Source organism: Rhinatrema bivittatum, chromosome 4 (genome assembly GCF_901001135.1).
Source record: "Rhinatrema bivittatum chromosome 4, aRhiBiv1.1, whole genome shotgun sequence".
NCBI lineage: Eukaryota > Metazoa > Chordata > Amphibia > Gymnophiona > Rhinatrematidae > Rhinatrema > Rhinatrema bivittatum.
This window is the reverse complement of record NC_042618.1, coordinates 132272433-132299027: the sequence shown is the minus strand read 5'-3', so window position 1 is coordinate 132299027 and position 26595 is coordinate 132272433. Positions and strand designations below refer to the sequence as shown.

The window sequence follows — 26595 nt, the reverse complement described above, 5'->3', positions numbered from 1 at the left end:
ATATGGAACGTAATGGGAAGAAAATCTGTCATCAGCGTAGATTTTGTAAGTGACTCCTAGTTGAGATATGATAGAGACCTATAAAATAGTGAGTCGATTAGAACGAGTAAACCTTAATCAGTTGTTTGTTCTTTCAAAAAGTACAAGGACTAGGGGAATACAATGAAGTTAGTAAAGTACACCTTTAAAACTAATAAGAGAAAACGTTTTTTTACTCAATGCATAATTAGACTGTGGAATTCGTTGCCAGAGGATATGGTGAAAGCTATTAGCGTAGCTGCATTTAAAAACAGTTTGGACAAATTTCTGGAGGAAACGTTCATTAAACATTAAGGTAGAGTTGCAGAAATCCACTGCTTATTCTTGGGATAAGCACCATGGTATCTCTCTACCCCTTGGGATCCTGGCAGGAACTTGTGACATGGATTGGCCACTGTTGGAAATAGGATACCAGGCTTGATGGACCTTTGGTGTAACCCAGTATGGCAATCTTATGTTCTTTTTTTTTTCCTATAGCTTATGCAAACTAGTTCTCCCATTTATAATGCTGTAATTAAGGTTTTCTTGTTATTTTAAGTATATACTTTGTATTACTTCTTGCTGGTTTTTGCATTCAAGGTATTTATATTTTTTAGTTTAAGCGTATGTGCCTTATTTAATAGTATTCTCTTGTTTAAACTATTACAATTTGTCATGCAGTTATGATGGCTTTTTATTGTTTAAGCATATTTATCATTTTTTTGTTGTTTATATCTTAGAAATATTTTATTTACGAGTTTTCTATTACATGTTTATTTACACAGCTAAATTTGTACTTTAGTTCTTATACAGTTTTTACTGTACATCACCTTAATTTACATAAGTAAGACACAGGATTAATCCAGGTAAATATTTAAATAAAATAGGCACTGACCCCTTGCTACAGTACAGGAATGTGTGATGTCATCAGCGAGAGCCAGTGCTCCTGCCACTGAGGCAGCTGCCTAAAGGAATCCATTTGTATCATCGAAAAACAGGAGTGGCAAAGTATTTAGAAAACCTGGGCACCAGCCAAAATTTAAAAGCACCATGGAAAATTATTTTTTCCCTTATTTTAGGGCCTCATTTTCTAAACGGATCGCACGCGATATCAAAATGGGGGCGGAGGCGGCCCCAGAAGAAGAGGAGTCAGGCCGTCACCGGGGCCGACGCCGCGAAGACGCCACGGACGACAAAAAGGTAAGGCACCTTTTCATGTCCGAGTTCGCGCCCAACAGCTACACCTTCTGTGGTGCCGCTATTGGGTGCGAAACCGGCGGCGATCGCACCGCGACGGTGCGATCGCTGCCGGCTAGCGCAGGCCCGCCCCCCCGTTTTGGCCCCCCGCCCCTCATTCCCTAAAGTATCGCAGGCCTGCAATACTTTAGAAAATGAGGCCCTTGGTTTTTTAATGCTTTTTTTTGTTTCTCTTACTTTCTTTTTTTGCTGCTCTCCCCATGCATCAATCCATTCTCCTATCTCACTTCCCAGCCACTCTCTTTCTTCCACCGTGCCTGGCAACTGTGACAGCGGTGGCTTGTCTTCTTGATGGCCCAGCAGTACGCTGTTAGAAGGTCAAATTTTAAGTGCCCTGTATTTTTCCGTCCCAAGCACAATGTTTCGCTCACCTTCCCTTATAATCAGACACATGTAAAACTTCCTAATAGTGGTGGGCAAGCCAGGAAATATGTTAGGTGAACTGAGCTAGAGCCAAGCCCAGGTGTCTGGCTTGGCATTGGGAGCCCAAGCTGAATTCACTAGCCGACCTCACAGTTTGACTGTAGTGCAGGAGACTCTGGTTTGAGTCTCCTATCTGACAGGACTTGTTACAGAGGGCAGGGAGAGGAAGCCAGCTGGCTGCTGCTGTGACAGTGTGCACTGGCAGAGGAGCTCAGAGGTTTATCTCAGAGGGGGAACTCGCTTTCCATCCCTCAACCAGCCTGCAACATCAGGATGCCTGAGCAGATAATCTGAGGAGGGGTTTCAAAATGGGGGGGAAAAAAAAGGGGGGGGGGCAATTTTTAGAATAAAAAATAATTAGCATACAATACTCAGCAAAATTAAAATAAACCATTTTTCCAACCATTATGTGTGTCTAGTGGATTTTTACTGTCTCTGTCACCTCATTCCTTCTTCGCTTTACAATTCTTTTCATTTCTGTTTTTCTCTAATTTTCCTTGGCGGTTTTTTTTTTTTTTGTCCCTTCTCTCTTCTCTGTCTCTGAATGCCTCTCTCTGTGCTTTTCTCTTTCTCCGCAACCCAGTATAACCTATTTCCATTACTGTCCTTCCTTCCCGGTTACTCTTTATTTATTATTGTAAACCACTTAAAGCAAATTAATTGTACTAAGCAGTATACAACGTTACATAAATATTAGCGTAGGTCACTTAAAATGAGACAAGAGTGATTACAATAATAAATGTAAAAGCTTAAGCTTTACCACATGCTTCTAAAAACCAAAAAGCCTTCATTTGTTTTCAAAACATCTTAATATCCACAATGTGTCACAACTCATTGGATAGTGAATTACATATATTAGGGCTGACTATGGAGAAACCACCAGAAAATGTTTGCAGAAGCCAAATATGTTTCAATGATGGCATCATGAGCATTAAGTCATTAGTTGAGCTTAAAACATGTGTAGGTTGATGCATCAACATAAGCTCGGACAAGTAGGAGGGTCCCTCCCCTTTTATTACCTTATAAGTAATACAGTTTTAAATTTGATTCTTTGTTCGATTGGTAACCGATGGAGCTGTACGAATATAGGGGATATATGCTGTCTATAACAAGTGCCTGTTACCAACTGAGCTGCAGCATTCTGTCATAATTGTATTGCTTGTATTCAAAATTTTGTCATGCCAATAAGTAGAACATTCTATAACCAACTATTATTAAAAGAAAAGTTTGAATTAACATCCTAAAATCATTCTTGGGTAAAAAATAACTTAAGTAAAATGGGGAAGTACCTGGAGGAAGACCTAGAAGGCTGGGAGAACATGAGAGATGTGGAACAACAGTGGGCCAAACTAAAAGAAGCAATTACCAAGGCAACTAACCTATATGTTAGAAAAGCAAGAGAAAAATGAAACCTATCTGGTTCTAAAAGGAGGTGGCTGATAAAATAAAAGCTAATAGAACAGTGTTTAAGAAATATAAAGGGAGGATCACAAGGAAGAATATCTGGTGGAATTGAGGGAGATGAAGAAAGTAATCAAGACAGCAAAAAGTCAAGCGGAAGAAAGGATTGCCAAAGAGGTAAAGCAAGGTGACAAAACATTTTTCAGATACATCAGAGAAAGGTCCAAAGTGGTATAGTGAAATTGAAAGGTGAAAAGGATCAATGTGTGAAGAGAGACAAAGAAATGGCAGAAATATTAAATAAATACTTCAGTTCGGTGTTCACTAAAGAGGATCCTGGAGAAGGACCATCGCTAGTTAACAAGAAACTAGAGGGGAGTGGAGTAGATGAAACTCCATTTACAGATGAGAATGTATGGGAAGAACTAGGAAAACTGAAAGTGGACAAAGCCATGGGGCCTGATGAGGTTCATCCCAGGATACTGAGGGAGCTCAGAGATGTGCTGGTGGGTCTGCTGCGTGACCTGTTCAATAGATCCCTAGAAACGGGAGTGGTGCCAAGTGATTGAAGAAGAGCGGTGGTGGTCCCACTTCACAAGAGTGGGAGCAGAGAGGAGGCTGGAAACTACAGGCCGGTTAGCCTCACCTCGGTGGTGGGAAAAGTAATGGAATCGCTGCTGAAAGAAAGAATAGTGAACTATCTACAGTCAGAAGAATTGCTGGACCAGAGGCAGCATAGATTCACCAGGGGAAGGTCCTGTCAGACAAACCTGATTGACTTTTTCGATTGGGTGATTAGGGAATTGGATCAAGGAAGAGCACTCCATGTCATCTACTTGGATTTCAGCAAAGCTTTTGATACGGTCCCACACAGGAGGCTTGTGAATAAAATGAGAAGCTTAGGAGTGAGTGCCAAGGTGGTGGCCTAGATTGCAAACTGGTTGACGAACAGTAGACAATGTGTGATGGTAAATGGAACTTACTCTGAAGAGAGAACGATGTTAAGTGGAGTGCCGCAAGGATCGGTGTTGGGACCGGTCCTGTTCAATATCTTTGTGAGCGACATTGCGGACGGGATTGAAGGTAAGGTTTGTCTTTTTATGAATGATACTAAGATCTGCAACAGAGTGGACACGATGGAAGGAGTGGAGAGAATGAGACAGGATTTAAGGAAGCTGGAAGAGTGGTCGTAGATGTGGCAGCTGAGATTCAATGACAAGAGGACTGAGTTAAATGTTAAACAATATGGTCAAATGTACAGATCTTTGAGGGTCTCCAGCCTTTAATCGGTGTCAAACAGACTCCTGTTGATCTATCCTAACCTAAAACTGTCATCCATTTAAAAAGAGTACAATCCAGTTATTATCCCTACCCCAAAATCCCAATTCATGCAGTATATTTATTTATTTATTTATTTAAAATCTTTTCTATACCGTTGTTAAGTTATATACCATCACAACGGTTTACAGATAGGCACGTATAGTAATGTTAAAATTGAATTGGGTAATACTAACTATCAAAGTGCCAGTAAAGTTCCGGTTACATAGTTACAAAATATAGAATATTTGATGAATGTCATAAATCTTGTCCATTTATACTTGAAAAGATTTACCTAACATGTATAATACTTTTGTACTCTATATTTATTTAAAATTAGCGGTGAAATAATAAAATAACAACATTTATTTATTTATTTAACATTTTATTTTATTTATTTTTTTATTTTTTATTTTTATTTTTTTTTTATTTTTTATTTTTTATTTTTTATTTTTTTTTTATTTTTTATTTATTTTATTTATTTTATTTAACAACATATACATATATTTTAACTACATGCTGTGAGCTGATGTTCTGCTGCCAGCTTTATTTATTTTCCTATTCTCCGTTCTCTTTGTAAAATGCTTGTTCGAAAAGCCAGGTTTTTAAACTTTTTTTTAAAAAGTTTGAAATTTTTCTGCAATCTAATCTCAAGGGGCATGGTGTTCCATAGTATCGGTCCTGCTAAGGATAGTGCCCACTCTCTAACTTGGGTCAGTCTTGCTGTCCTAATTGAAGGGATGGTTAGAAGGGCTTTATTGGCTGATCTAAGACTTCTCTGTGGGACATGCACACGCAGTGCTGTGTTCAGCCACTCCGCTTTTTCTTCATTAATTAATTTGTGTATTGTGCATAGTGTTTTGTAATGTACTTTTTGTTCTATGGGTAGCCAGTGTAATTCAGCAAGTGTTTCAGTGAATGGCTGATTGTGTCAAATGCTGCACTAATGTCCAAAAATATTACAATCCCAGTTCTCTTGGCAACAATTTCATGAAGCAAAAAGTCATAGATGGACACCAGCAGAGTCTCCATGATGTGCCCTTTCCTAAAAATCTTTTGTTCATCCAAAAATGTGATAAATTGACATAACAATATATTTTCCAAAATTTTCGCTAAAGTAGGTAAATTGGAGATAGGCCTACAGCTAGAACAATTATCTACTGGAAGTGACCCTTGTTTCAGAGCAGAGCAAAAAACTTTTTTAAAAGCATCTGGGAAATATCTTCCTACAAGGACTTAGTCAAAATAGCTATTATTTTCAAGAACTGTATTAATGGTCCAATGGGTTGTTATGGATTTGACAGTTGCTTGGTTCTGATTGTTAATATTACTTCCCATAACATAAGGCATATGCAAAGCGGATACATGGAGTAATATTTAATTATGAACTACTCTTCGAAACCGCAAAACACCTAATCAAGGACTCACCTTCATCCATCTCAAGTAACAACTTCTCAAAGAATCCCTGCAATGAATTTGCCATCTCACTAATTAATAACTTAAAAACAATTCCCCACTTGCTCACCATCTAAAGAACTTGAAGAAAAGCAAGGGCAGCCTATTTGGAACACATTCAACATAGTCACTAAAATGGAAATAAATCAAATTATTACCAAAATTAAACTAGCGATCCACCCCACTAGACCCAATTCCTGCGAGTTCCTGAAATTAATACATGATGCAATCACCCCAACAATTGCAACCATAATCAACCACTCGCTCTCAGAAGGTATAATCCCTCATAGGACGAAACAAGCTGTTATCAAACCAATCCTAAAAAATAAAACTGGCAGAACAGACTACTGGGACAATTACAGACCTATATTCAACCTATCTTTTATCGCAAAAGTATTAGAAAAGGCTGTGGTGTCTCAATTGAAAAACCACCTATACCCAAACCAATTTGGATTCAGAAAAGATCGCTCAACAGAAATTACTCATTTCTCTAACTGACCCCTGTTCTACAGGGGTTTGACAATGATGAATCTTATATCCTGTTTCTAACAGACTTAAAAGCAGCTTTTGACACTGTGGACCATACCCTACTATGCCACCAGATGAGAAAAATTGGAATAGAAGGAAGTGTGCTCAAATTTTTATTTATTTATTTATTTAGCATTTTTTTTATATACCGAAGTAGAGCAGAGTAGCCTTCACTCCGGTTTACAATTATAACAACCTGTTACATTAAACGTTTTACAACATTTACATTAAACAATCTGAAAACTGTCATAACAAATTAATATAAACAGGCAAGAAATACCAAAGGAAAGGTACATTGACAAGATTGAGTTCAAGCATAATGGTAGAACAGTAGAAGATATCTGTAGGATGCGGGATGACTAGTCAGAAGGGAGGAATGAATGATAGGAAGATATGGGAGGCTGAGGAATTATGTTTTGTGATTGTTGAGCAAGCTGTCAGAATGAGATTGGCAGAGTAACCAGGCTTTTAGTTCTTTCTTAAAAGATTTTGGGTTTTCTTGAGCGGTGAGGAACTGAGGTAATGAATTCCATAATTTTGGGCCGATGATAGAAATGGCTCTGTTTCTGGTGGAAGAGAGTTTGGCATATGGGAGTGATGGAGTCACTAGTTGTAGTTTACTAGTTGATCTTGTTGTGCGTGGAGAATAATGGATATGAATAATGTCATCAAGTGCGGTGAAGTCTGCTTTATATATTGCTTTCTGTAAAGTTGAGAGGATCTTAAATTCGATTCTTTGTTCAATTGTGAGCCATTGTAATTTCTTGAGAACGGGTGTGATATGATCAGATTTTCTTTTACCCGTCAGGACTCTGGCCGCAGCATTCTGAAGAAGTTGTAAAGGTCTTAGGGATGATTTAGGTAAGCCAATTAATAGAGAATTGCAGTAGTCCATACCAGAGAAGATTAGGGCTTGAAGGACGGTTTTGAAATCATGGGGGTGAAGCAGAGGTTTTAGGTGTTTGATTACTTGTAGTTTATGAAATCCTTCTTTTATTTTTGAAGAGATGTGTTTTTTATAGTTTAGATCACTATCAATCCAAAAGCCCAAGTCTTTAACGTTGTCTTTGAGTTGGATGATGGTATTGTCGAATTGGAAAGGTGGAATAGTTATTGGTCTGGCATTTTTTCTGGCGATGGTTCACTTCTTTCCTTGCTGATGGGACATTCCAAGTCAAACTGGGCAACCACATCTCTGTCACATTTCCTATCGATAATGGTGTCCCTCAAAGTTCAGCAACACTTTTTTAACATTTGTATGCTGCCTTTGTGTACATTACTTGCAAAACTAGGTATCAACTTCTTTTTATATGCAGATGGCATTCAGTTCTACATCCCTTATACCAAATCAGTTGAAAATACAGCATCAACACTCTCAACATACATGAAGGTAATACAGCATGAACTGATAAAGCTTAAACTAACATTAAACACAAATAAAACTGAAATTGTATGACTAAAGAGAAAACTCTCCACAGTAAAAACATCTCCCTTTGACCTGGATAATTTTCAGATTACACTCTCTGAACAAGTACGAGACCTAGGAATACAAATTGATGAGAACATCACTATGAAAAAGCACATAAACAAATTAATTAAAACCAGATACTGCAAACTGAGAATACTACATCGGTTGAAACCATTACTGACATTCCAGGATTTCCGCACTGTCACAAACACTAATTTTCTCTAATATAGATTACTGCAACTCCCTATTACTAGACCTTTCTTCAGTACTTCTAAAACCACAATAGCTACTCCAAAATGCTTCTGCAAGACACCTGTTAGGGGCAAGGAAATTCGACCCAATCACCCCATCTCTGAAAGCGCTACACTGGCTGCCTGTACAAGCTAGAATCCAGTATAATGTTCTAACCCTAATCTTTAACACCATCACCGACAGAAACAACTGCTTAATAGGTGTGAATTTCCAACTGTATACACCACAGCAAACTCTAAAATAAAAAAATAAAGGACTATTCACTGTGCCAACAATGCCAAATACACATCTAATGCAAACAAGAGACAGAATGTTTTCCAGAACAGGCCCCAAACTGTGGAATTCTCTACCAGAGTCGCTATGTCTGTTAATAGGAAGAAATAGGTTCAAACGTGAGCTGAAAACATGGCTCTTCAGAAATGCATACAATCCAACATAATATATCACTATGCACAATGCTTGAAGAATGAATGACAAGGAATGAATAATATAAAGTATCATAAAACTACTCTCTGACTAATGCACAAAGACTTCTGAAGAGGAAATTGTGTAGCACAAATCACTTTATAAACCCTGAGTTAATATGTTTTAAGTATTATGTTAACCTATAATATGAATGTCGCTTTTGTAAACCATTGTGATCTTCTTTTGGAATGACGGTATATAAAATGCTTAAACAAACAAATCAATAAATAAAATAAGCCTAAGGGGGGGGGGGGGGGGGGTTATCCTGCACCGAGTAGCAGGTACTACCATCAGAAACTTGCTGGGCAGACTGAATGGACTATTTGGTCTTTTTCTGCTGACTAGGGGGCACTCCATGAAGTTAGCATGGGGCACATTTAAAACTAATCGGAGAAAGTTCTTTTTTACTCAACGCACAATTAAACTCTGGAATTTGTTGCCAGAGGATGTGGTTAGTGCAGTTAGTATAGCGGTGTTTAAAAAAGGATTGGATAAGTTCTTGGAGGAGAAGCCCATTGCCTGCTATTAAGTTCACTTAGAGAATAGCCACTGCCATTAGCAATGGTAACATGGAATTGGCCACTTGTGGAAACAGTGGCCTGGATTGGCCACTTGTGGCCTGGATTGGCCACTTGTGGAAACAGAATGCTGGGCTTGATGGACCCTTGGTCTGACCCAGTATGGCATTTTCTTATGTTCTTATGTACTGCTACGGGGATCTTCGGCTGCATCTTTGGGGGGGGGGCATGGGATAGATTCCCCCTCCCGCACCAGTGGTGGGTTGCCCGAGCCTCATCAATGTGCTCTGGTGGCCAGATGGGATAGCCAGTTTGGGTATTAACTGGTTGGGGCAATACCTGTCTGGTGACTGGTTGTTCTGGGAATAGCGCCTTGCTGGATGGTGGCGGGGGCTGGACGTTAGGTGGCAGGATGCTGCCTAATGGGGGGGGGGGGGGGGGCGGTAGGCTGGGTGGCCTGAGGACTAGTTATCTTGCTGGCTTGTGGCGGATGACCATCTTTTGACTGTTTTGAGGGCTCGGGCTGGTTGTTGATTATTTTGTTAAAACAAAGCTGTGGCCTGTTGATCCCATTTGAATGTGTTTTGTCTTTATTGTGAGCAGTTATTGTAAAAGGGTGGAGGAGAGAGAAATGAAGTCCTGCTCATTGTCCCAAAGAATCATATTAGACGCCAATTTGATGTTTTAGTTAACTTTTTCACTAAATAAAAAAGCACATGTAGGCTATTCAGAGAACTGTTCAATGCAGGAGACCCAAGCACTTCCTGTTCTTCCCTGCAGCTACTCTGGTACAATTTTCACGATGCTGGCAACACAGTGCCAGCCTGATACCTCACAAATGTACTGCAGAGCACTGCAAGGGCACAGCTTGGCACACAATTTAAGGGGAAAGGGGAGGGGGCCATTAATTTTTCAGCAGAGCCATAAGGCCCCCTTGGCCCTCCATGACGACACCTAGAGGACAAACAGAAAGCAAATGTGGGTGGCTTTATTGTTCTGTTTTTACACAGCTATTGGAAGGAGGATCAATCGATCGGATGTCGAGCAAAAGAAAAAAAAAAAGTGAAGTGATTATGGGGGAACTTTCAGCTTGGGAGTATTGTCTAGTTCTATGAAATCAGTAATAGAAAGCCACAATGAAATTATCCTTTCCAGATGCCAAGACACCATTTTAATGGCAAACTATTATGAGAAAAGCTGTCTTGAGGCTTCCATGATATATTTCGGTTAGATAACACTTGACAGCTCCTTCAAGGCTTGGTTTTTTATTTTTCATTGTTCTCATTGCATTCTAGGATTGATAACTCAGGTTTCTTTGAGCAGAAAGACTACAAGTCCCTGCATGCAATGGGACAGATAAATAACTTTTTTTTTAAAAAAGCCAGTTCTTGATGTCCTCTGTACTCTTACCTCCAGCACCTCTCACACAATAAAGATTAGTTAAATAAACTTCAGATATTAACTGTGGCACATATGTAAGAGCAAACAGAGGATAATCCCTGTTCCTTCTGGACATTCCAATGCTAGCAAAGCACCATTAATAAGGAGGGGGAGCACCGTACCTGTTTCTCTGCATTCTCTGCTCGTTGTTCAGACTCAAAAACCCTCAGTTCCAACTCCTGCATCTGTAAATCCAAGTAAAAACAAAAATCCATGATGATATTTTTAAACAGCCTTCATGCAGATTTTTAGTTCTTGTAACTTCTCTTTTTAATTACCTTCCAACTAGTTTCCTCATCTTAGCACAGTCTCCCTTTTTAGTTACATGCTATTTACTAGTTTTATTTATTAATTTCCCTCCAGTGATTACCTCAAATTTGAATGCATTATAAGAACATTAGAACTGCCATACTGGGTCAAACCAAGGGTCCATCAAGTCTACTATCCTGTTTCCAAAATGACCAATCCAGATCCGTGCCGTTTATGTCCAGGGATATGTAGTGCCTTTCCCCAAGTCCACCTGGTTAATAATGGCTTATGAACTTTTCCTCCATGCACTTGTCCAAGCCTTTTTTGAAACCCAGCTGCTCTAATTGTCTTTACCACATCCTCAGACAATGAATTCCAGAGCTTACTTGATTGTCGAGTGAAAAAATACTTTCTCTGATTTGTTCTAAATGTGCTATTTAGTAACTTCATGCAGTCCCTTTGTGATTTTTTTGAAAGCTTAAATAATCAATTTGCGTTTACCCGTTTCACTCCACTCATGATTTTATAGACCTCTATCATATCTTTCCTCAGCCATTTTTTCTCCAAGCTAAAGAATCCTCACCTCTTTAGCTTTTTCTCATAGAGGAGCCATTCCATCCTCTATTATTTTGGGACTGATATAATTAATTTGTAGTTAAAATTTTAGCTTGCATACAGGGGTGATGTTAGTGATGAAAAAGCTGTGCTATGTTCAGAGTGGCTTATTACATTGGCCCCTTCTCTGTACCTTCTCTAGTTTTGCTATATCATTTTTGAGATGTGGCGACAAGAATTGCACACAGTAGGTGCAGTGATACCCTAAAGCGATAAAGAAGTATGATATTCTCTGTTTTCTTCTCCATTCCCTTCCTAATAATTCCAAATATTCTGTTTGCTTTTTTGACTGCCATTGCACATTGAGCAAAGTTTTCAAAAGATGATTATATATATTAGCTCAAAATGAGTTACATTCAGGTACTGTTGGCATTTCCCTGTCCCCAGATGACTTACAATTTGACACCTAGATCCTTTTCCTGGGTGGTGACTCCCAATATTGAACCTTACATCATGTAATTACAGTTTGAATTATTTTTCCCTATGTACATCATTTTGCACTTGTCCACATCAAAATTCATCTTTCATTGGGCTGCCCAGTCTTTCAGTCTAACAAGGTCCTTTGGCAATTTCTCACAATCCATGATTTTAAATAATGGAATAAATTTTTTGTCATCTGCAAATTTGCTCAACTCACTTGTTCCATTTTCTAGATCATTTATAAATATTTTAAAAAGCACCGGTCCTAGTGCAGATCCCTAGAGTACTTCCTTCATTGAGAAAGCTGACCATTCAGTAGGGATGTGTGTTTGTTTTTAACAAATACTAAAAATGCAACGAGCGGCTATTTTTGGCTCATTCTGAATGGCATGGACCAAAAAATAGTCTCCAACAAAAATACCCAAAAATGCTTACGTATTTTCTTATTCATGGGGAAAAAAAAAGATTCCGGTGGCCCAACACCGCGGCCATTTCTATGGCCATCCAACAAAATGGGGCTGGATGTCCCCAAGCAGATATTACTATTTTTAAATTGTCAAGAGCGAATGGGCATCACTCCTATCAGTTTCATTACTGGATCCATGAAGGGGCTGGGATGGGACCCCCTCAGCTCCGGAACTTTCTGAAAGACTCAGCTGGCTCACTATGAACAGGTTCTGGGGACAGACCTCGGCGCATGGTCTGGCCTGGGACTAGGCCTCAATGCCCAGTTTAAGGTACATTTTTGGTCTGGGAAATTCAGCGAGGCTGCCGGAGATCCCTTTTTAATTATTTAGAGGTTCACGTTTTTTTTTTTGTTTAATGGAGTTTATTTCAGTTTGGCAAACAAACTGTATTGAAAAAAACATTAAGCAAACAAATAAAAATGAAACCCTGGAACTACATAAACAAACTGAGCCAAAAATTATGGGACTGCACATACTTGCCATTCAGTACTACTCTCTATTTCCTATCTTTTAACTAGTTCACAATCCATAATAGGACATTGTCTCCTATCCCATATCTTTTTAATTTTCTCAGGAGTCTCTCATGAGGGATTTTGTCAAACACCTTCTGAAAATCCAGAAAGACTATATCCACTAGTTCACCATCATCCACATGTTTACTTAACTCCTTCAAAAAAAATGTAGCAGATTGGTGAGGCAAAACTTTCCTTGAATAAATGCATGTTGGCTCTGTTTCATTAAACCATGTCTAGCTATATGTTTAGTAATTCTGTTCTTGAGAATAGTTTCTACCATTTTTCCCAGCATGGATATCAGGCTCACCAGACTATAGTTTCCTGGATCACCCCGGAAGCCCTTTTTAATAATGGGTGCTACATTAGCCACCCTCCATTCAGGTACAATAGTCAATTTTAACAATAAGCAGAGCCCCCACTTTCCTGTGCCAGATTTTTTGAGATTTTGTGGCAAATTTGCATAAAGATTAACTGTGACTATGTAAAAAAACTCAATCTTTAATTGAAAACCATTCATATTGTTTGTTTTTAAATATTTAAACTGTTACGACTGGGCACAGGTCTCATGTATTGAACACTGCTATGAGGAGTGTCTCGGGGTGGAGAGAGACAGTAGTGTCTAGTACTGGCTGGTGCAGGCAGGAATGAGTAAACCCTATGGGCAAGTGGGAAGGTGGAGTAAGCAGACTAGGACTAATAGTGGCTGGAGATACCTGATACCAGATGCATGAAGGTAAGGGTGAACTTGAATACTGGAACAGCATGGAGGTATGTGTGAGCGTGAATGTAAGTAAAGGTGTACAGGAAACTGGAACTGGGTGCTGGTAAGGATGAATTCAGGAAGCGTGCAGGTAAGAGTGATAATGGCTGGAGGTATAAGTGACTGGTTTGAGGTAACAAGACTGACAGAGAACTGAACAGACAAACCAGGACAGCACTAACATTGAACATGAAACATATAAGCCTGAAGGCAGCAGAGCGGAGAAAGCCCGTAGGCCACAGACAGCAGGCAGAGAGCCCGTAGGCCACACACACACAATAGGCAGAAGGCCCGTAGGCCACACACACACACAATAGGCAGAAGGCCCGTAGGCCACACACACACACACACAATAGGCAGAAGGCCCGTAGGCCACACACACACACAATAGGCAGAGGGCCCGTAGGCCACACACACACACAATAGGCAGTGGGCCCGTAGGCCACACACACACACACAACAGGCAGTGGGCCCGTAGGCCACACACACACAATAGGCAGAGGGCCCGTAGGCCACACACACACAGAAGGCAGAGGGCCTATAGGCCAGATACACAAAGGCAAGGCAGGTCAGAAGGCCCGTAGGCCACACACGCACAAAAGGCCCGTAGGCCAGATACACAAAGGCAAGGCAGGTCAGAAGGCCCGTAGGCCACACATATACAGAAGGCCCGTAGGCCAGATACACAAAGGCAAGGCAGGTCAGAAGGCCCGTAGGCCACACACGCACAGAAGGCCCGTAGGCCAGATACACAAAGGCAAGGCAGGTCAGAAGGCCCGTAGGCCACACACGCACAGAAGGCCCGTAGGCCAGATACACAAAGGCACGGAAGGCTAGAGCAGGGAGCCCAGGCGAGCTCGATGCTGAAGCACCGATGAAACTGCTAGACAGGGTTATCAAGGAAAGTCTGGGGTATAGAGTAGACAGGAAGGAGGGAGTGGCCCAGCCAGAAGAACATGCTTGTGGAGGACCTCTGGTGGTGAGGAGGCGGCATAGCAGCCATGGTCGTAACAGAAACTGTATACAAATAAAATTGAACAAGTACAAAAATCAGAATTTATCAAATCAAGACATACAAGTTACAAACTGTTAATTGTAAATGTCACTTTTGTTTTGAAATGAAATAGTGCAACCATCCTTTTTATATTTTCTTGAGAAAGTCCCTGTCTTTCCAAGTATATGAACTTCTATATGGCAAAAAATGCCCTCAACATCAGCAGCTTGTCATGCTGTTAATATTACAAAGAAATGTGCACATGAATTGAACACATGGTAACGAACATAAAAAGCGGTTGAATTAGCACAGTAGTGCCAGTCATCAAGGCTTCTACGAATTGAAATTAATGCCCTCTCTGCCAGCAGCTGCAGACTTCCAAAACACATCTAGGTCTTTGTAAATAATGTATGATTGTCCTCATATGCAGGTTCAGGGCCCTTTATATAAATATGAAATTCTTCCATACGGGCATCACTTCATCAAGGAATTATATCAAAATCATCTTTGGTATGATAAGGATTTAAGAGATCTTTGAGGGATCAAACATTCTGACTGATTTCTCTGTCCACTCCAACTTCACATTCACCTTCCCCCTCCCCCTTCCACTTTCTCCTTCATTTCAGGACAGGAGGGAGGGGAACAACAAAAAAAGGTTCCATGCCGGTTGTTTGTGAGGGGAGGACTGGAGCAGGAGCAGAGAGAATGCTGAGAATGAAGACAGGTAGGCTCCCTGCAGCATTCTTCAAAAAAATGAATTAAGAGGTATGAAAGCTTGATTCTGTTGATTCTGTGGCAGATTGTAAAATATGCGGCAACAAGCTAATTATACAGTTTCTCTTATGACCACACAATCGTGGGAGGCTAGGGGCACTGAAAATAGGCTGCAAATTACTAATGATAGGTCTGCCATTTCATTTTTGAGTCTTTTCAAAACTCTAGAGTGTGTTCCATCCAGCCCAGATGATTTACTATTCTTTAGTTTGGCAATTTGCCCTATTATATCTTCCAGGTTCACTGTGATTTGTTTCTTCAGTTCCTCTGAATCAACACCATTAAATACTATTTCCATACTCCTCAGTAAACACCAAAGCAAAGAATTAATTTAGTCTGTCCACTATGGTCTTGTCTTCCCTAAGTGCCCCTTTTATTCTTTGATAATCTAATAGTCCAAACAATCCCCTCATAGACTTCCTGCTTCAGATGTATTTGAAAAAATTTTGTTAAAGGTTTTTGCTGCCACAGCAAGCTTATTTTCGAATTCTTTTTTCACCCATTCATCCATGTTTTGCATCTAACATTTTCCTATTTTCCTCATTTGGATTCTCTATTTTTTGAAAGATGTTCTTTTGGCTATAATAGGATTTTTCACCTCACCCTTTAACCATAATGGCATTGTTTGGCCTTCCTTCCACCTTTTTTAATGCATGTAATACATTTGGTCTAGGTTTCCAAGATACTGGGGTACATTTTCAAAAACAGCGCATGCGCGAACAAAAGTACGCTGGATTTTATAAGATACACGCGTAGCCGCGCGTATCTTATAAAATCCGGGGTCGGCGCACGCAAGGGGGTGCACATTTGTGCAACCTGCGCACGCCGAGCCCGGCGTGCGCTTCCTGTTCCCTCCGAGGCCGCTCCAAAATCGGAGCGGCCTCGGAGGGAACTTTCCTTCCACCTCCCCTCACCTTCCCTTCCCTAACCCAACCCCCAGCCCTATCTAACCCCTTACCTTTGTCGGCAGATTTACGCCTACCTGAGGCAGGTGTAAATCTGCGCGCACCAGCGGGCTGCTGGCGCGCCATCACCCAACCCGGGGGCTGGTCCGGAGGCCTCGGCCACGCCCCCGGGCCGGTGCCATGCCTTGGACCCGCCCCCTCCCTCACGCCCCCCCCCCCGACACGCCCCCTCCCGCCCCTTTTACGAAGATGCAGTTGTGAAGGTTGAGAGATGACACCAGGTGTGGACATTGATTAAACATACCGGGCCAGATTTTAAAAGCCCTGCGTGCGTAAATCCGGCCAGATTTACACGCGTCCCAGGGCTACGTGCGCGCCGGCAGCCTATGCAAAATAGGCGCCCCGGCGCGCGAGTGGCCACACAATGTTGTAGATTCAAATGCATCTTTTAATCCATTAGCAAAATCCAACGTAAAACATATTTGAAGGCAAGATATGAGTCAGGTAGGCATACAATTCTCAAAAGGAATTTCCTGCAATATTACAAGTACGTTGGCTGTTTTCAAGCAACTTCTTGGCACGGCTATAGCAATGGCAGACTGAAATTCTATATAGTTATTTACAGTAGGACTAGACAAATTACTGTGTTTTAAGAGTGTATATTAAACAAATCACAGGAATGGTACTAGTAGTGCCTTCCAACCTCACACAGGCTAGAGTCAATCAAGAGGGAAAGAAAACCATGGAATGAAATATATCACTGAAAATAAAGTTATTCAGATTTTGCCCCAAATTGTGGACCATTTACTCATACAAACAGGGAGAGGGTAGGAGGAACTTTTGGTCATGCAGTTGACAACTACATTCAGACACTTGCCCAGTTCAGCCCCATTTCACTCTTCATCCCCTCCCCCCCCCCCCCCGTCAGCCCACCCCACTTTCTTCGGCAAAACCTTTGTCTAGAGGGCTCAGACCTTTTCTATGGCAACTCACTTTTATTTAGAAAAGGATTCAGCTGCCTTTCATGCATTTTTAAAACTGTGAGACATCTTTCCACCTCCCCTGCCCTTCTCCAGCACACACCCCCTCCATCAGAGAAATAATATTTGTGCACCTAATTTTCCTTGCAAGAGACAAAAAGCCGAGGGTTAACTCTTTTCAGAGTTACTTGTGTGCATTCAGATGTGTTTGAGAGTCCTCTTCCCCTCACCTTTCTCATAACCTTCTTTTTGTAAGCTGACGCCCCCAGTCTCTGTTTCAAAGAAATCTTGTGCTACAATGAAGGGTTTTCAGAGATTGTTTTATTTTATTTTTTAGGGCAGAGGTTAAAACATCAGTGCCTTCTAAGCGCTGCAAAATTGAAGCCTGTAAGTGTATAGGTGGTTAAGCAGAGCTTCAAAAGGTAGAGTAAAAATCCTTTCCTGTATTTTTTTTAATTTAAATATATAGACTGCTTCAGAAAAGCTGAAGATTCAGTCTATGGAATTAAGGGGCTTTGAAAAAACAACATCAGTGGATTTAATTGATTGCTGGAAGCATGATGGAGAAGGAGTCTCAAGTTGGCCATCATGTTTTTCAACCCTAGGTAATGCTACATCAGGATGCTTTATTCAATATTCAGGATGATGTGAACTAAAAAGGACAACGTGAAATACTTGTATTTTCTGTGCTCTCATTACCCTCCTGCCCAATGCAAATTTATACTCTACATAAGAACATAAGAAAATGCCATACTGGGTCAGACCAAGGGTCCATCAAGCCCAGCATCCTGTTTCCAACAGTGGGCAATCCAGGCCATAAGAACCTGGCAAATACCCAAAAACTAAATCTACGGATAATAGGAGATACTGCTGCTTTGGCAGCTAGAACGTAGTACAGTGTGATACTGAAGGACGTTTCCCAGGTGCCGGGTTGCCCAGGCACCAAAAATTTCAATGCTGGCACCCAGATTTTGGAGGTGGGGGTGATCCAGTACTCCACCGGCATTTTGCCCCTTTTCAGACTGAGAAGGAGAAGATTACGTGTCTGTGGCCAATGACATTATCTTGCCTGCCATCAAAGAAAAGCCCTATCATCAGCATGGGATCCTTTCCTCCCCTGGCAGAATGCCTCAAAAATTAGCAGGCCGATACTGTACGGTGCGCTTGGCCGAGTGCATTGTTTAGCCCCCGTTTGGTCACCCATTTTAGACACTATTATTACCCCTTATACTATAAAGGGTAATAGTGCGTGAAAAACGTGCGCCCAACCCCCCCTGAAATTAATAGCTCTCATCACATGCAAATGCATGTTAATAAGCCTATTAGTTATTCGCCCGGAATACTGAAAGTAAAATGTGCAGCCAAGGGCAGGCGTTAACTTTGAAAGCAGTGGGAAAAGTGTACAGAATTTTTTGTACAACCTCCGACTTAATATCATAGCGATATTAAGTCGGAGGCACCAAAAAGAAAAAAGAAAAAATACCAAAAGAAAAAAAATCTGCCTGCCAGTCTGCGGGTTCGAAAACGGATGGTCAATTTTGCTGGCACCCGTTTTCCAAACCCCCGGCTCTCAGTGGGTTTGAAAACAGACGCCAGTAAAATTAAGCATCGGTTGTCGGACCCGCTGACAGCCACCACTTCCCCTAATAAATAGGCGCTAGGGACGCCTCCTTATTAGCACGTGGCCTCATTTGAATACAAAATCACGAGCCCAGGAGAGGTGCCAGGGCGTGCGTCGGGAGAGAGGGCGCTCGACTCAGAGCGCTGGCTCTCCCGCACCTCTTATTGCATCGGCCTGAAAGTCGGCAGAGCAGAGAACACAGATCAAGTCCTCACAGCTGCTTTCCTCCCCCTTCATGTGCTTCTTTTTAAATAGGAAGCATGAGGGTGAAAAGGGGAGGAGACAAATCCTAGAAGCACTCTCTGTCTCAATCTGTCCCTATGCTGCAACCCCCCCAACTTCTTTATAGTCCAATGGAAGTAAGATGAGAGGGAGGTTTTTTTTTGGGGGGGGGCTTGGGGGGGTGCAGATGACAAGAGATCCATATGGGGGACAGAAATGGGAAAGAGGTGCACCGTGGGGAGATATGGGGAAAAGAGGAACACCATAGAGGGAGATGGCAGGGGAGGGGGAGAAAAGGGAGCATCATGAGGTGGAAGGAAGAAGAGGAGTACCATAGTGAGGAGGAAGGAGAATTAAGAGCACTTTAAGAAAGTATGGAAGGGGAAAAATATGGGAATAGAGGAATGTGGGAGGAGGAGCATGTCAGTTTGTACATACTTGGTTCTCAGATGGCCAAATCTGGTCCTTATGAGCCACACAGAGGTCTGGATTTCAGGATTTACACAATGAGTTTTTAGATTATATTTACATTCATTTGTTTCAAAATCCAGGTTTACTTGCATAATTTGGCTGCCTTGAAAACTAAACTGCCTTGCAGCATTCAAGGACTGAACTTCATCATCCCTGCCTGGCTCCTAAGACTTATCTGCTGGTACCTAGAATTTTCTACTATTTCCCAGCCCTTAGTGATTACTGCTGAACGTTTAGAACCTGAAGTTTAGACCATGAAGTTAGCATATGGCACATTTAAAACCAATTGGAGAAAATTCTTTTTCACTCAATGCATAATTAAACTCTGGAATTTGTTGCTAGGGGATGTGGTTAGTGCAGTTAGTGTAGCTGGGTTTCAATAAGGCTTGGATAAGTTCTTGGAGGAGAAGTCCATTACCTGCTATTAATCAAGTTGACTTGGAAAATAGCCACTGCTATTACTAGCATCAGCAGCATGGGATATACTTAGTTTTTGGGTACTTGCCAGGTACTTGTAGCCTGGATTGGTCACTGTTGGAAACAGGATGCTGAGCTTGATGGACCCTTGGTCTGACCCAGCATGGCATGTTCTTATGTTCTTTCCTTCTACAATAACTCCTGACTGAAGTCACTTGGCTTAATACATCTTAGAATACTGATGCATAGCAATTCCATTACTCATGATGTTCACTACTATCCCTCTGCTAGGGCAACTGTTCATATTAACAGGTAACAGGCTATATCATATGACATAACCCTAACATCATGGCTTGGCGCGGCTGGAAGCTGAGCTGGTCTTCTGCCTAGCAAGTCCCCTACCCTGTAGGCTGAACCCTTGGGTTCTGGGGAATGGTAGGGCTTACCTGGATAAGGCTGTCCAAGGCAATGGAGTAGCTTGGAGGAGTAGCCTAGTGCTTAGAGTAGTGGGCTTTGAACCAGGGAGACCAGGGTTCAAATCCCACTGCCACTTCTTGTGACCTTGGGTAAGTCACTTTACAGTCTGTTGCCTCAGGTATAAACTTAGAACAGAGAAATAACTACAGTACCTGAATGTAAGGGTATGTATAGGCTGGACGTCATGGGCAGAGATAGACTGGCAGAAGAAGTCTGGATATGGAACAGGCAGGGAGCTGAAGACTGGATAGGATACTAAGCAGGGACTGGGACTGGGAGTGGGTACAGAAACAGGCTTGGGCAAGATACTAAGCAGGACTGGAGCAAAAGCAAAGTAGGGAATGGATATTAGCAACTGGACTGGGTAGTGCAAGACAAGACCAGACAAGGACAAGGACAGGGCTAGACAAGACAATACAAAACAAAGAACACTGAGGCCCGGAGGCTAGTAGGCTAGAAGAGGCCAGAGTAAGCCAAGGTAAAGCAGGCCCAGAGCAGTCAGGTCAGAGAGCCAAGGGTGACTCTATGAACAGGCAACTAGGTTCTGGTATGAGCAGTAAGGCGGAGAGGAGGCTGCACCCCAGACTGAAGCAGATGGCTAGGAACAGAGCTCACTGGAGGCCTCTGCTGGTGGGGAAGTGTCATAACAGACAAACCATGACAAGGGGATTTAAAAAAAAAAAAAGTCCATACCAAGAAAGTTACAGTCCAAAATATGTTCAGCAGAGAGAAAAACTCAGCAAAAATCACAGTAGACATAATTCAAAAAAGTTATTATTTCATGCTGCTTAACTAATGTCAGACTACCTCTCAATTCCCACCCAGGCCCCTTTCTTCCTCAAGGCTCTTCTTCATCCACAGCATTTACTGGCTGCAAACCTCAATCTTGTTTACATAGCCTAGGGCTTTGAATCTTCCTTACCAAAGAGAGAACTTCCTTCTCCAGTAAAATCTCAGAGCCTGAAGCAGAGCACAGCCCTGGGCTTATTTTATTGAAACATTATTCTATGTGTCTTCCTGTGAGATATCTCTCATGCCACGCCAAAACTAGAACACTTTATCGACTCTCCCTGGTTCACTCACCTTCTTGGGGGATGGATACTCCTATCACTGGGAAAGTCCTGCTGTTAGCACTAGCAAAACCAAACTGGCTTTACATCACTACAGCAGCAATCCAGTTTACGGAAATAGATGGTAATGGATGTATCTATGTAGAAGGAGCTTTCACAATCTTTTAACAACTAATGTTGAATGACAAGTAATCTAACGATTTTATTTGACATGACAAATAACATAGTGGATGATGGCACATAAGGACTAATTGGACTGTCCTACGGTATCTGACCAGTTGTCCCTTCTATATTAACTAACTACTAAATTAGCTAAAATAATTGTGTTTGCATTCCTACATTCACCTTCATTCACTTTCTGGTGCACACTTTGTGACAATGATATTGTAAACATTTGAAAAATCCTGTAGAGCATTGTACAATGGATTATAATTTTATAAATAATCACTATTACAATAACTGGTTTCCAACTTTTGCCCATCTTACAGTGCTCTAACAAGAGGAATTTGGATGTAAGCCCCATTACTCCAGCTACTTAATTAAGTTCTGCTATTTTGGATTTAATATATGGGATTCCCTTGAATCTCACAATTTTTTAAAGAGGCACAACTAACGTTTACAATGTACATGTCCGTTGAAGAGCTATAGCTGTGCTTCAGTGCTAGTAAAAAGGTCACTGCCTCAGGGCAAAGGGCTTGACCCATATCAAAGGGATAATTGAATGAGTCACTTCAACCGCAAGGCCAAAAATTCCTTTTCAATCTATTGCTCTTCCCGCCAACACTTTAATCCTGCAACCTGATTTATAGCCAGAATGGGAAAGAAAATGGATTTGCTAGGAAATCTTTTAAAAGATTCTTCCTAATGCCACGTAATCCTACGAGGTAAAGTTATGAGGAAAAAACCTTTGCAACACACTGTGTATCAGAATAAAGAAGGATCTACCGATATCCCAGTGATCGCTAACATACATTATTCATCACTATTTAAATAGCCTGCTCTAACTTCTGTAAAGTAGGAGTGCAATCTGAGGTCAGGCCAAGCTGCCTCTCTAGTCTGAACGTGCTTGTCCTGGCTTCATGTGTAATGGACGGCAACCTGTATTAACCAAGTCTCAAAATGGATACCCTGTCCTAGAGCTGTCAGTTCAAATGTTGAGACATGCGCCACCTTGGCTTGCAATAAATCCCCAAAAGGTTACAACAAGCACAAAATTAATTTTTGGTTCTCTACCAGGTTAGGGTTGAACCAGTTCTTGATAGGGGAGGAAACATAGTAATAGTGTGAGTGGTTAACTCCCCCATGTGGGAGAAAATAAATGGTGAGCTCCTCCTCTGATATCTAACCTTCTGACCACCATTTTACTGATAGAAGGCTTTATTTTCCCAAGCAGAGGCAGAATGCTTCTGTTTACCCTCTGTTTTGATTATGTAGAAGGGAAAGGCCTCAAAAGTGAGACCTAGTAGGAATGTGGAATCAGAGAGCCTTCCTCTATTTTGAAGAACACTTTTAAGAATATATATATATATATATATTTTTTCTTTTTTGCTGGGCTGTGAGTTTTTTCCACCCTCTTGAACGCATGGGTTTTTCCCTGTTTTCTGTAAAAGGATTTTTATTTTACCTTTTCTGGGTTGCCAACAAGTAGGGGCTAGGTCTTTTGTTTTGACATCAAAAAGGAAGAGGTTCCCTCACTGTGAAGTATCTGGGATCATCGCATCCAGAGGAGGGATGACTTACAGCCATCCAGGGGAGAGAAGGTGCAAGGGGAGAAAGAGGGCTAGAGGACCTCTTGAAGATCTTGGGAGGAGTACAAACATTATCATTCCGATATTATGAGGAGAGAGAGAGAGAGAGGTGAAGGAAGACTACTGGAAGGGTTGGAGATACAGTGTGACTGACTGGACACTTAACTCACCAACCTTAGGGGAGAGAAGCTAACTATTGCCCTATAACCAAGAAAAAAGGAGAGAAAAGATAAATTTCAATAATTTGTATGATTGGCTTTTTACATCTATTAATACATTATAGAACCGAAGAGATCACAAATTTATTAACAAATTTGATTGCAATATCCAGACATGAAAAGTATAACTATAAAGATCATTTCATCATTGCACATCATTTCAGTAAAAGTAATGTTGGAAACCAAATCAGCTTTCAGTGTGTTTCCTAATGTTTTCCTAATGCATAGACAAATCAGCAGTCATCACTGATGTATACCATACTGCTACTTGGGGAATACAATTCATTGCAATTCACAAGGCCTAGAAGAATTATCTTCGCCCCACTCACGAAATTCTGAGTATTACAATAACGGACCATAAAGGGAAGCATACCACTGTATACTAGATGTGGTCTCTGGAATCTCTATCCGGGATTACCAGCCCAGGGGTTAAATTTGTTATTAATGAAGTATATGTTCACATATTTTGCATTTTAAAAAAAGACAGAAGTTGACAGTTTCCCAAAGGGAGAGAAATTCAAGATCTGTGCTAGAAGCTTAAGCAGACTTCAGCATGTAACTGAGTTTCCGTGATACCATACACAAAGATCTGCTGCAGTTTGCTCCACATGAACACTTCAAATGAGGGCTATTTTATTAAGCCAGGACTGAGTGTGCAACTCTGATGCTGACACCTATCCAACCTGCTATACTTTTTAGCCAGACAACATTTGCAGCAGTGAATATTGGAGAAAACAATACATAAAAGTTTAAAAATAAATAGAGCAGGGACTGTCTGGTATGTGTATTTGTATAGTGATGCATATGCTGAGTACCACTATAAACATGATAAGTAGTTGCAGCAGTATCTATCTACCAGGCTTATGGACACTGTTGGAAGAAGAAGAAGAGAAAAAAAATGTTTACTTGCTGGTTGACCAAGTAGATGAAAATGACTTGTAAAGCAGAACAAGGTTTCACTCTTTGGAACCAGAAACAAAGGAGAAAGCTAGAAACCCTGTAATGGGAAGGCATGTGTCTGGAGAGGGAAGCCCTGAAACAGAGGTCCTGCTTTCGCAATACTTACAATAGAGGAAGAGGAAACTGGATCACTGCCGATGGACAGTGCTTGCAATTCCTTTGAATTATTTTGAAGCATGTGCAAGAAGTTACCTATGGAAGAAGTGTTAGTATTTCGCTTTAGGATCTTCTGTCAGGCCAATGCAATACCGTGTGCTCAGGCTAGCGCACAGGTTGGACGTGCGCCCATAACCCCTTATGCAATAAGGAGATTAGTGCACCTAAAACGCACGTCCAAACCAGCGTGTAGCTAATAACGCTCAACCCATGTAAATGCCATGATGATGAGGCTATTAGCTATTCCTGCCTTAAGTAAAAAATAAATGCGTGCCCGACGCGCACAGTTTTACTCTCAAACATTAACACCAGCTCTGGTGCAGCCCCTAAAGTTAACAGATAAGCAGAAAATACTGCTTTTCTGTAGTTCCTCTGACTTAATATCGTGGCAATATTAAGTTGGAGGAACTGAATTAAGGAGTAACAAAAAAAATGTCTTGGCAATCAGGTTAGGAAAACGGACGCTGAATTAATGAGCGTCCATTTTTCTAACTCACACACAGCCATATCTCCTGGGCGCCTGATGCCAAGGAGGTGCTAGGGATGCACAATTTCCCCTAGTGCCTCCTTTTTTTTAACGCATCAGCTCATTTGCCCACTGTATTGTGTACCCAGCAGAGGAGGATGGGCGCGTATTAGAAAAGCGGGCGCTCAATCATGAGTGCCCGGTTTCTGAGCGCCGATATTGCATCAGCCTGGTAAATTGGCCAGGTCAATCACAGAATCAGAATTGTTGGCCAACACAGAATCAGATGCAGTGTTCAGTGCTGCCAGCCTGCCTTCTGATTTGATCAATGGACAATCATCTGAGATGTGGGACACCATTTGAACAATCCACAGTTGCAAAGGGGATTATCACAATAGCCCCATCAGAACTGGCTGGCTGATAAGTGGCCAAAAGCAGTTTTATAATACCCACTTATGATGTGGCGTGACAAAGCAAAGCAAAAGCACTAAAAAAACACAATAGTAGATAAATTGAAAGACATAAGAATAAGTTCTCTCAGTTAAGCAAGAAAACTCAATTCTCCCAAATTTGCCATCTATAAATACCTGACCTTTCCTAGTCCTCTAATGAATATTTTTTATCTCGCCATTGAAAAAGATATGCTCTCTTCCTAGTCCTTCCTTTAACAGTCACTTACCCAAACCCACCATTAATCTCTGTAGCTATTCTTGCCTTCTGATAAATAGGTTTTTTTCCCTCTCCATTCACCCACTAACTGACCTCTATTAACCCACCAGATAACCTCTAGCAAACCCTTGATTTCCCAAGGAAAATCCTTTTGCAGTCTCCCTCCCTATACAAACATACCCTGATCTTTTGAATGGTGTTTGTTTTCACTTTCCTAGACCCTTTCTGATGATCCTCTGCCCTTAAAAAAAGCTTTTCTCGTTCAAAACCTACAGTTCTTTGTTCAATTTCCCTTTCAATGAGATTGAAGTACATTCCATGTTTTAATTCTCCTGTAACTTTTCCTTTTCATGAGTTTGAAATGCTTTTTTTTTGGGTGAGAATAGTATCCTGCATAGGCATTCTTGTATTATTAAAAATTATCCCAATCTAAGATTGTCTTTGAATTTGTACTTTTACCCAGTGGCAACTCAGTTCCATTCCCCAGGCTTTCTAAAGTGCAGTCTTTTCCTGGCTATATGAGCAAAGGCCACAGAAAAAAAACAGTACAAAAAGTAGCTGCGGACATGGCCTTGCTGTGGGGCCAATGCAATAATTTTCGCGGAAAGCGGGCGTTGACTTTTCAGCGTCCGCTTTCTTAACGCACACGTGGTGCCCGCTTTCTTAACGCACAAATGGCGCCCGCAAGGCGACTGTTTACTCATGCAGAAAGTTACAAAATCCTCTAACACAAAAAATGGCCTGGAATACTGGGGAAAATGTTTTATACATCTGGCCTTGGTGACAAAATCTTCTGTCATACAATGTTATGATATGTGCTTGAAAGTCATGGCACACACACACACTCTTCCATTTTTAAATGGCTTAAAAAAAAAAAAA

General features: G+C 41.2%; 1 protein-coding gene across 2 annotated transcripts in view; it reads right to left on the bottom strand.

Annotated features, from left to right (window-relative positions):
• Positions 1-26595, bottom strand: part of PLEKHH1 (pleckstrin homology, MyTH4 and FERM domain containing H1) — a 302331-nt gene that overhangs the window by 178815 nt on the left and 96921 nt on the right. For both annotated transcript variants that reach the window (XM_029598848.1, XM_029598847.1), the window contains exon 3: positions 10665-10727. In XM_029598848.1, coding sequence (XP_029454708.1) covers positions 10665-10727 — 63 coding nt within the window. The remainder of the gene's footprint in view (positions 1-10664; positions 10728-26595) is intronic.